The following is an 11899-nucleotide window of genomic DNA, read 5'->3' on the forward strand; positions in this document are numbered from 1 at the left end:
ATTTGATCGATCGATTCGCTTGGTATATCATTAATTATATTGCCTGCTGTTATACGTATTAGTATGACCTCAATATTGGATTGAAAAAACTGGAAACAGCTCATCTTTTCGTCCATCCAAAAACATAATTTTCTATTAGTCTTCTTTAAATCTACAGGACAGTTTTCAAATTAACGTTGTATATGTCCTAGTTCACCATGCACTTTTGCGCTTTCCTTTTCTTTCCTCATTTAACCATCAACTCTTAAAACTTTATGCCAAATTAACAGGTGAAATTTAATAAGTAATGTATACGTCCGTATACTGAATGTCAAATCCAAAATGATTTATTACGTTCGTATTCATAATGTCGCATTCAAACTTGTAACACAAGTCGTTAATTATGTCGTTATACATAATGTCAAATCAAAAAGGTGTTTAATTTCAACGGAAACAAGAAAAACAAAAAATTGATATTTTATTATCAAATTTTATTTGTGAAAATATAAGTTGTAATCTCAAAAGAATATAATGAATGGCACACTTCAGTATAATCTCATCGAAAAACATCTATATATGTACATATATTTATTAAATATTTCAATCTATATATCCACACATCCTGATATTTCAGGGTCGAATAATCGCCCCTTATCCCCATGAGGACACAGACCCTGGTATACCACACGCTCGCCTCGACAGACAACAAAGTAAGGGGTCTTCTCTCTACCGGCCCACACGTTAAGTCCGTCTGGTCGTCCGGTACAGCTAGGGTGACGGACGCTACACGGCACACAGTTAGGACCGTCACACTGGTTAGCCATGTAATCACCTGGTAAAAACACAACCAATATAAGAAGAGTGGTCGTAGCGAGATGACAATACGTTTACTTTGATATTGAATACTCGGATATATACTAATTAAGTAAAATGCTATCTGCTATTTAGTTTAGAGTTATCGCTCTTATTACAAAATGTATTTTTGTTTTTCATAATTGATAACCTGGCATTAACACAAAACATATCAGTAGTATTTGAAGGGAGATGACATGCTAAAGTTTGTGACTAGTTTCTACCACAGTTTTAATTATCATTATATCATAAAATTAATATTTTGTTCCATTTTTGGAAAAGAGACGGCTTTATGTATCTGCTTGGAAGCCACTGCGATATTTCAAAAGTGCCCTAATTTAACAAGTACACAGATTATTATCTATACAACTAATTTTACATATTTTAGTAATTCTTTTTAGAGAAGATAAAACGGTTAAATGGCATACATTGTATATCGTTTAGATAGTTTTATTAAATGTAAATGCATCTTGGGGGAATCTTGACGACGCCAAGTTAAGATTTAAAAACAATATTTAAACACTGGTAACACTTTTTATGAAAAGAAAAAGAAAAAAAAAAGTTTTTATATTGGCTTCCGTTTTTAAATCAAACCGTAACCGTCGGTATTTTTATCTTTCGTCAATAATTTATGACATCATAGAATTGATACTTGTGATGACATACCAGGTGTTATTGCACGTGAAATACCCTTGAAACATCACGCGATGTGATTGTGTTATTACGCTTTAATATGATATAAATATAAAAAAACGTCCAAGTACACGCATACATTTATCTTGACGTATGCCGTTTCTACACTTACATGGATCCTTGGGTTCGATCCTGTCCCCACATTTGACGGTGTCCGGGTAAGCACAGCGCTTACTGTCCTCGTCGTACAGTAGAGGGTAGGGACACTCTTGTACTTCCGGTATGAAGGGCATCCCCATTTCCCTCGGAACTGGGCAGTTCGTGTATTTGGCACAGGACTCCTGCAAAGCCGCGTTACATGGGAGAACTGGCATGTTTTGTTTGGAGCCTAAAAGTATGCGAAATATCTATGTTAAAGTCAATTGTAATCAAATAAATACGTAATGTTGTTTTTCTATCTATTTGATTTTTTGTCTTAAAACAAACACATCATGCTTTATGAATTACAAATGTATGTAAAAAACTGACTGATTACCGTGATGTTGTTGCGGAAAAATAAGCAAATAACTTATACAATCGTTTATACGTTTTATAGTAACACAGATATTTGTTTATCAAAATATATCAGTGAATACGTAAAAAAAAATGGATTTATATTATTGCTTAACATTGCTAAATAATCTAGTCTTCATTCATTGTAATGGTATTCATTACCCAATTTAAACTATATTACATGATCATTATCATGTCAATAATAAGAAGATCAAAATGAAATACTTACACTTGTCGAAGGGCGATCCTCTGGGAACACATGCTTCACTGTCAGGGTCTGTAACCATGTTTTCAGGACAAACGTATTTAGTTCTCCGTCCGTTGTAACACAAATAAAAAACGGAACAATCTGCAGGGTCTTCTTTCCACCCGACACCGGTCATATCCTCACACTCCTTACTTACATCGAGCGCTGATGCGATGGCAAGAATTGACACCAGAACAAGTCCTTTCATTGTGACGTTTGTATATGGAACTGTACCAGTGTTTGGTGTATGTCTGGGAAATATCAATTGTATGCTCCGTAGTTTAATGCATCCGAGTATATATACTTTACTCTAACCTTCCCAAATTAAGGATGATACTATGATATACCATGGTAATCATTTTGCCTGTGACCGGAAATGACGAAGTAGATCGTCTCGATGACGGGTCACCCACACCATCACTATCATCACCTTACATAAATTCTTGCTTAATGTATAACCACGTCACACCTTCGAAATACTTAGCATTTTTTCTCTTGGTCAAATGTCCACTACTGGAGTGGCGAATTCTGCACCGTTTCCGGTCACATGACAGATGTTGGTCACATGACCGGGGAGTGCTGCGGCCTCTGTAGACTTTGCACTGTGTTTTCTCACCCTGGGTACCACCGTGCCAGGCTTGTACGTCCGATTATGAATATCATGTATTCTAGACACAGAGCACGTGACTGTTTGTGTATGGTGGTCATGGATTGCTTTGTATCCAAGATTCTGTGGGCGTTCTATGTTATGTTGAGCTATATTTAGAAGTTAGCATGGGTCTCCTCGTTTGTTTTGCTTTGAAAGCCGTAGGCGGTTAATCAAATGTGCATCTAAAAAATATAAAAACAAAGCGAAAGATTGATAAAATAACAAAAATATTTATTAATGAATATTAAAGCACTTCTTTTCAAGTGGATTTGAATCCGATGATTTTTAAAAAATTAAAGTAACAGATAATTTTCATCACCATTAAATTAAGGAATGTTGTAGTACAAACAGTGACGTAACTCTCACATTAACATATTAACCTTATTGACGAGGATCTGGTAATCGTGATCAAAAGGGGTACAACATGATAACTGTTTGTACAGTTTATTTCGGAACCTTTGTCACCGTCTCCGACAAGGAGATTAGATGCTTCTGGTGTCACAAACACATGCAATACCAGCACCACGATTTCCCGACGTGACGTCATCCTGACGTTTGTAGTACTTGTTTGTGAGGTCAGCTTACAGGAGCGGTCAGTAGGGTATATAACGGGCTACATCTCATGGACCCTGGGTACAAACAACTAAGGCGTAGAGACTTTACGACTTCTAAGACTAAATAGCATTACGGAAACATTATTTCAAAAACATATAATAACACAATAACAACTTAAAGTGTATCAAAGTAAGATGGAGAATTTGATTGTGTTGGTGATGGGTGCGATCGTTCTCACAGAAGCTCGACAGATATGTGACGGTAATGTGGGAGTCCAGTGGAGGGGGGATCCTAAGGACTGCTCTGTATTCTACATGTGTGTGGGGGACGTCATGTCACAGTTCCGCTGTTCAAAGGGCACGGTGGTCGACGTGTACAGCAAACGGTGTGTGAAGGAGGGATCCGCCCAGGATAGATGTACATGTAAGTCTGTAATCAAATAAGTATCATAGTTACATAATAGTCTTATAGGGCATAACTAAACAGTGAACATTACTATCGTCTTGTTTCTTTACCATCATCGTTATTTATTTATTAGTCTGGAACAGGACAGTACGTTGCTACACGATATTATATCTGAGTCAAAGACTGTGGACGTTACACACGAAGTTAATATATTTTCACCTTTTCTAGTTGAGATTTGTTTGGAAAATATTTACGTTGAACAAACTCGATTGCTACTGAACCAGACGTGTTTTGGTAAACAGTAGGAACGCAATAGGAGAGTCGAAATTGTCTGGCCATGTTTGATGACAATGGGGATGTTATTTTGTCAAACAATTATCTAATATGGTCAAACATCGCTAATGGTAATTTTATTAAGTTTATATAAAGACGTATGTCTTGTTATAATTGGTTACTGTGGTGATGTGAGTTAACTTAACGAAATGACCCTCACTATGACATACAGCAAGTGCATTACACGTACATACAATATTATGATTTAGTATGGTTTTATTGGATTTGGCGTCCGTTTAACAGCTAAGGTCATTACTACAACCCTGAAATACTATGCCGAGGGCATTACTCTGACTATATCAAGCGGTCACATCGTACCGACTGACAACCAGGTTTTGCGATTACCCTAAGTGCTGAACGTTAAGCTTTGAATTAACTACCATATTAAGGACTTGGGCGAACGTTCAATATTAAAGCCAAATATAAGGTATTGCCTAGCAGAGCACTAGGGAACACAAATGTTGTTATGAAGTAGGAAGATAACGTTAAGATTCCAATTGTTGCAAAGAGGGCGGCAGATTTATTTAAAGGTCTGTTGAATTGAAATGTATATATACATAAATGCATGCTGGATTAAAACTTATGTCACATTTTCGTTAGTGTTGTCCGTTCAATTCTAGTTTGTTTTCTTGTTCTTGTTTCCTAAATACGTACAAAATACGTTTGTACCATGTAAGATTGTTTTTTTACATTCTTTTGTTTTGGATGATTGTTCTGTAGATGTCACTCAAAACATTAGCACGTGCCAGGGCGGTCAGACGAACCTAGGTGTGATGAGTTCCTGCGCTAAGTACATAGACTGTATAACGTCCCGAAGGACCGGGATCGTCACAGAGAGGGAGTGTTTATATCCTCAGCTGTACGACCAGGTCAGCGGGGAGTGTCGTCAACCGGAAACCGTCATCTGTGGTGACAGACCGGAACCCAAGGAACCATGTAAGTGTTTTACAACTCTTTCCTGGTGTTTTATGCTTCAAACGTAATTATTATACACTGTATCTTCTTTTTTATTGATTTTATTCTCCATATAATATATTGTTGTTCATTGAAGGCTGTCATAAAACCTATGTCGATTTAAGTTTACAGTGCCTATTTAACTGCTTAAAGTGCTATTACAGATTGTAATTGTCTAAAACTTGTGTTTATCAAACTTACTTCGAAAACCAGCGTATTCATCGAAAATAAAATTATAAAACTTGTGTTTATTTTAACGTACTACTGAATCTTGTTTTTATAAGATAAAGTCAACAAATACTCATATGAATCTAAAATTTCTATTAGAACATGTATTTAGCAGAACTAAAAATGTCTTCTAAAAATTATCTATTACAAAGTTTTTTAAAATTTACTACTGAAACTTATATTCATAGAAAAGTTTATCGAATATGTGGAACATAATGAAAAAAAATCCAAAACTTCATAAAGTTTGTACGTTTACAAAAACTCCACTAAAAGCTGTGTTTCTATAAAGTATTACTACCCTTTATCTATCAAATACTTGATTAACCTTGTGTTTATATCAGAGTACTATGTAACTTGTGTTTTTCTCAAAGAACTGTTAAAAGTCTGAATTTTCATCTGCAAAATAATAATCCCTTATTGGTCAAATTTCAGATACAAGATATATCATATAACATTCCGTATAAGAATAATATTCACTTAATGATAAACATCGATTTAACAAAAGGTGTCAAAAGATATTTTTTTGTAAAACAAAAGTTTTCCTCTGTGTTACAGGTGACTATGATGCCAATAAATGTAAGACAGCCCACTGCATCCCCTGTCGTCTGCGCATGCCCAGCTGTCAAGGATATCCGGATGGGCCAAACGTCTGGTCTGGAAGGGAACGATCTCCATATTATGTTGTCTGCAAAAACGATCGAGTTATTTTCCAGAACAAATGTTCTGGAGGAAAACCCCAACGGTTTGATCCGGTGTTAAAGAAATGTGTTGAATATACTCCAATTATTGTGTAAAAGTTTATTGTTGTAAATGAACATTATTACTTTGAGATTGTTTGCAGTAGTATTTGTTTTTGTTCCTTGTATGTTTTCTAGAATGCTTTATTATAATAAACTGAATTGTTATTGTTCAAAAGTTTTATTCTTGTCTATTACAAACAAAATCCAGTAATACTGTTTCAGATGCTAACGATGTAATGGAAAACCCTTAGGGAATATGCTATTGTGGATGTGTGTAAATAAAACTCGTGACGCTGAGGATATCAGGTTTAAATGTACTACGTGTACGTATATTTAAAAGTCAATAAATGACCTAATGGCACTCGCATTTAAAATAACATACGGCTTTAATGGTTAAAGGAGCGCTGTGCAATTAATAGTTTTATGAGCGTGTTAGAATATCACTTTCTTCTATCAAAATGTCTGACGATTTGAATCTACTCTACCATACCTCATACCAAACAGGAAAAATATTATTATTATTATCAATGCTTAACGGCCCATCAACACAGGATAGGTCATTAGGGCCAACAAATGGCCGACAAAAACAAGGGCTAAATCCAATTTTAAAGGTATGAAAAAGGAGAAAGAACACAAGAGGAAGAAAAGAAAAAAGAAAGGACAAAAACAAAATCTACACTATCTACATGGGACTCTGACGATTTACCACAGCCCGACCAATCCAGAGGCGGCCATCTGTATTCCAAACATCCAGGAAGGAATGCACAACGGTGCAAACCTAGCATTTGCGTCCCGGCCAAAGGACGTTATTATGACAGTTTCTTTTTCAAGAAATGTAAACGGCGATATATATGGTTAATATGTTATCTTATTTTGTGAAAAGCAGAACACAGGTCGGAAAGAATTCTATTGAGGATGACATTATGAAAGTAACCGAGTTCCTGGTTTACCATGTTTATAAAGACCTCCGTATATTTATAGTTTGCCCTAGGTTAATCGATTTCGAGTTCTAATTACAGATTACAGTTTTATTAACACCGCGGTACTCCCTTTTCTTAAAACAAATAAAGGTGTGTTTAATAGTTGACGAACGAAATGTTATAATTAAATAATTCGTGTAATAATTTAAACCATCATCACAAACATTTATCTAAACTAAGTCAAAGCATTATATTCATCGATGAAGGAATCAAATAACGAATATCGACAGTGTAAACAACAAAAAAACATTATAGATTGAAATTCTACTTCTGATGATGTTAACATTGCTAAATAAAACATCGGTAGGCAAAAATAAATACTGCGTTGCTATGCATTTTATGTCTAAACAACAGTACAACATGAACTATTGATCCATGTAAAGAGTTTGATTTTTTCTTTATTTTGTGAACATTTTAAAAGAACATATGCGTTGATTTTCTATTTCATGTATTGAAATAAAGATGATGACAGAATAACAGACCGTCTGGCTAGCATCACAGAGGATTGTAAATACACTTTTGTGATTTTGTTCTTCCAGTTTGTGAATGATGGCATGCACACCTTTGCCGTATTACCATAGTAATGTATAGTGTCAAATCTGTTATTCATAACGTATTACATATGTATGATATGGACACGATTGATGTTCATGTATACTGTTGAATCACATATACTTTCTCTCCTAGCTTGTCCTGGTGATACCGAACAGACCTGCCGACCCAGGACTACTAGGTAATTTTAGAATGTCAGTGTTATATATAAATACAATTGTCAGTCTAAACACATCCCCTCTGACTTCATTAAAAAGACATCGTCGTGTCACATGTCCATTTGTCAATACACCATGCATAACCCAACAACAACTCAACCTTGACGGTTTCCTCTTAACTACATTTATTACTTTGTGTTACACTTAATACGTTTATATTTCGCGGAGAATATACTGAAATGTTGTATTAGTTTAAAAAATAAGTGACATAACAATCCGCGACTGACATACACTATTGACCCTGTGATAGAGTGACTTAGGACTGTTGACTTGTATGCCTGTTACGCGAATTTTAAACTCTTGATTTCTTTTAACAGTTGTTTTGTTGACAATACGTTAATAGGTCGTTCAGTTATTTTGTTTAAATGCTAAATGAATTGTAAATAGTACCCAATATTTTATTCTAATGCATATAAAATGTTGTATAAACATAACGTTATCTTCTGTACGCTATTTTTTATTTCAACATTATTCCTACTTTTGTTTGCTGACAAATTGTTCTGTTAAAATCACCATATATTCTGTGCGCTGATAAACTGTTTTGTTAAAATTACTGCATCTTCTGTACGCTAATAAATTGTTTTGTTAAAATTACTGCGTCTTCTGTACGGTGATAAACTGTTTTATTACAATCACTATATATTATGTACGCTTATGTATTTGTCTGTCTGTCTGTTGTTCGCCAATTAGTTGTTTTAATTTCCCTATGGTTCAATGTGAAAATGAAGTGTCTGTCTTAGAACATTGTTGACCTATATACTTTACAGGATAGAACAGACGAGAGTATGAGTGATTAACAATTACGAAGTCGTTTTCCACCTCCAGTTTTATTCGTAAGGGTTGTTGTCTAATGTTTTGACACTGTTTCTGTCTCTTATCATCTGTACAATAATTGGTTGTAAACTTAACACTGTCTGTTATTTAATGTAAGACTCCAGTCTCACGATCAAAGACTTGCTCACTCTGACTCAGATCAGCTGTGACCTAAGTCACTGTGACTCAGATCAGTTGTGACCTGAGTACTTGCCTTGATTTGACTAGCAAACATTTGATAGGTGCCACATGTGGTGTATATTTTTTTTAAACCCGGTGTTGCTTCCGGTTTTTTAAGTGGTACCGCCAATGAGATTTGGGTGATGGATCAACGTTCTGCTTTTGTATTGGGTACAAGATACTTTACATTCTAAAACAACAATACAAATAATATCCGTTATTTATTATTAAAAGGTTTCGATGTTGATTTTAATTGGAACATTTGGCACACGAAACAACTTCAATACCAATTTGAAAAAAACAACATAAATTAATCCCTTTTGAATACCCTATTTTGACAAAGAAATCCTGGTTGAGTCTTATGGGAACTTGTAGACATCCTTAGACTGGAGACAGGTGTGGATGACGGGGTCGAACACGAACTTGTATCCAGCATTGGGAGACATACATTCCCCATGGAATACAACACGTTGATCTTTGCACACCAAAAAGTGTGGTGATTTTTCGCGGTTTTTCCAGGGGTGAATTCCGTTCGGGAGTTTCTTGCATGTTCCGAAGCGCAAGATGCATGGAAGGCAGGAAATAGTTCTACATTGGTTGGCAATGTATTCACCTGTGAAAGACAAAAGTAAACAATAAAACTGGTGATAATTTATCTCATTTCTTAAAATAAACAAATTTTATCTGAGGACATTTCCGGAAGAAAGATGCATGTTGAGGACATGGGAAGTACCGAATATCCAGGGTAAAGACAGGTTGATTCACAGACAGGCGGACAGAAGGTAAGGCACATTTCAAATCCTATTCCAAAGCATCATCGTATGGGTAGTCTAGTGATGGTGAAACCTTTTCTGAATGGATCCAAAAATCTAAAATTAATTTATTTTCAATTTCCAAGTAACTTCCTCTGTGTATAATTGCAGCAAGTGACGTAATGGTATATTGTTTTTAATTGTTCATTATTCTATATTGTATGGTGACGTAATGGTATTTTTATTTTAATGTTCAGTATTCTCTATTGTATAGTGACGTAGTGGTATATTGATTTTTAATTGTTCAGTATTCTCAATTGTATAGTGACGTAATGGTGTATGGATTTAATTGTTCAGTATTCTCTATTGTATAGTGACGTAATGGTATATTGATTTTATTTTTATTTTGATATTGATTTTTAATTGTTCAGTATTCATTTTAATGTTCAGTATTCCTATTGTATGGTGACGTGGTGGTATATTGATTTTTAATTGTTCAGTATTCTATATTGTATGGTGACGTAATGGTATATTGATTTTTAATTGATCAGTATTCTTATTGTATGGTGACGTAGTGGTATATTGATTTTTAATGTTCAGTATTCTATATGGTATGGTGACGAAGTGGTATTTTGATTTGAATTGTTCAGTATTCTATATTGTATGGTGACGTAGTGGTATTTTGATTTTCATTGTTCACTATTCTCTATTGTATGGTGACGTAGTGGTATATTGATTTTTATTGTACAGTATTCTATATGGTATGGTGACGAAGTGGTATTTTAATTTTTAATTGATCAGTATTCTATATGGTATGGTGACGAAGTGGTATTTTGATTTTCATTGTTCAGTATTCTATATCGTATGGTGACGTAATGGTATATTTATGTTTAGTTGTTCAGTATTCTCTATTGTATGGTGACGTAGTGGTATATTGATTTTTATTGTTCAGTATTCTATATTGTATGGTGACGTAGTGGTATCTTGATTTTTATTGTTCAGTATTCTATATTGTATGGTGACGTAGTGGTATATTGATTTTTAATTGTTCAGTATTCTCTATTGTATGGTGACGTAGTGGTATATTTATTTTCATTGTTCAGTATTCTATATTGTATGGTGACGTAGTGGTATATTGATTTTTATTGTACAGTATTCTCTATTGTATGGTGACGTAGTTGTATATTGATTTTTAATTGTTCAGTATTCTCTATTGTATGGTGACGTAGTGGTATATTGATTTTTATTGTTCAGTATTCTATATTGTATGGTGACGAAGTGGTATTTTGATTTTCCTTGTTCAGTATTCTCTATTGTATGGTGACGTAGTGGTATATTGATTTTTAATTGTTCAGTATTCTCTATTGTATGGTGACGTAGTGGTATAATGTTTATAAATGTTCAGTTTTCATATTGTATAGTTACGTAATGGTATATTGATTTTTAATTGTTCAGTATTCTCTATTGTATAGTGACGTAATGGTCTATGGATTTAATTGTTCAGTATTCTCTGTTGTATAGTGACGTAATGGTATACTGAAATTATTTTTATTTTGATATTGATTTTTAATTGTTCAGTATTCATTTTGATTTTCAGTATTCCTATTGTATGGTGACGTGGTTGTATATTGATTTTTAATTGTTCAGTGTTCTCTATTGTATAGTGACGTAATGGTGTATGGATTTAATTGTTCAGTATTCTCTGTTGTATAGTGACGTAATGGTATATTGATATTATTTTTATTTTGATATTGATTTTTAATTGTTCAGTATTCCTATTGTATGGGGACGTGGTGGTATATTGATTTTTAATTGTTCAGTATTCTCTATTGAATGGTCACGTAGTGGTATATTGATTTTTAATTGTTCAGTATTCTCTATTGTATAGTGACGTAATGGTGTATGGATTTAATTGTTCAGTATTCTCTATGGTATGGTGACGTGGTGGTATAATGATTTTTAATTGTTCAGTATTCTCTGTTGTATAGTGACGTAATGGTATATTGATATTATTTTTATTTTGATATTGATTTTTAATTGTTCAGTATTCTCTATTGTATGGTGACGTAGTGGTATATTGATTTTTAATTGTTCAGCATCTCTATTGTATAATGACGTAATGGGGTATTTATTCTTATTTAGCTTCCAAATATGAAAAGCAATAAATACTTAATAAGAACCTGAAGTCAGATATGTCAATAACACAATTTGAAGTAAATTATTCTCCCTCGTGGACAAACAGTTAATATACAGCATAACAACGCTATCACCCCCCCC

At 34.1% G+C, this 11899-nt stretch overlaps 3 protein-coding genes across 3 annotated transcripts in view; 1 reads left to right on the forward strand and 2 right to left on the reverse strand.

Annotated features, from left to right (window-relative positions):
• Nucleotides 1–484: 484 nt before the first annotated feature.
• On the reverse strand, nt 485–2671 carry LOC110460390. Its single transcript, XM_021513265.1, has 3 exons — nt 2246–2671; nt 1637–1852; nt 485–811 (listed from the first exon to the last, which is right to left on the reverse strand). The coding sequence occupies exons 1-3, from the start codon at nt 2469–2471 to the stop codon at nt 585–587; spliced, it is 669 nt and encodes a 222-aa protein (XP_021368940.1). The 5' UTR covers nt 2472–2671; the 3' UTR covers nt 485–584.
• Nucleotides 2672–3408: 737 nt separating this feature from the next.
• LOC110460385 lies at nt 3409–7267 on the forward strand. The gene is made up of 3 exons (XM_021513259.1): nt 3409–3890; nt 4926–5141; nt 5943–7267. Exons 1-3 carry the CDS (start codon nt 3662–3664, stop codon nt 6179–6181), a joined length of 684 nt encoding a protein of 227 aa, XP_021368934.1. The 5' UTR covers nt 3409–3661; the 3' UTR covers nt 6182–7267.
• Nucleotides 7268–8688: 1421 nt separating this feature from the next.
• LOC110460387 overlaps nt 8689–11899 on the reverse strand; it is an 11506-nt gene continuing 8295 nt past the window's right edge. Inside the window, exon 3 of the mRNA XM_021513261.1 lies at nt 8689–9483. Coding sequence (XP_021368936.1) covers nt 9230–9483 — 254 coding nt within the window. The 3' untranslated portion in view covers nt 8689–9229. The remainder of the gene's footprint in view (nt 9484–11899) is intronic.

Source organism: Mizuhopecten yessoensis, unplaced genomic scaffold (assembly GCF_002113885.1).
Source record: "Mizuhopecten yessoensis strain PY_sf001 unplaced genomic scaffold, ASM211388v2 scaffold10377, whole genome shotgun sequence".
Classification (NCBI taxonomy): domain Eukaryota; kingdom Metazoa; phylum Mollusca; class Bivalvia; order Pectinida; family Pectinidae; genus Mizuhopecten; species Mizuhopecten yessoensis.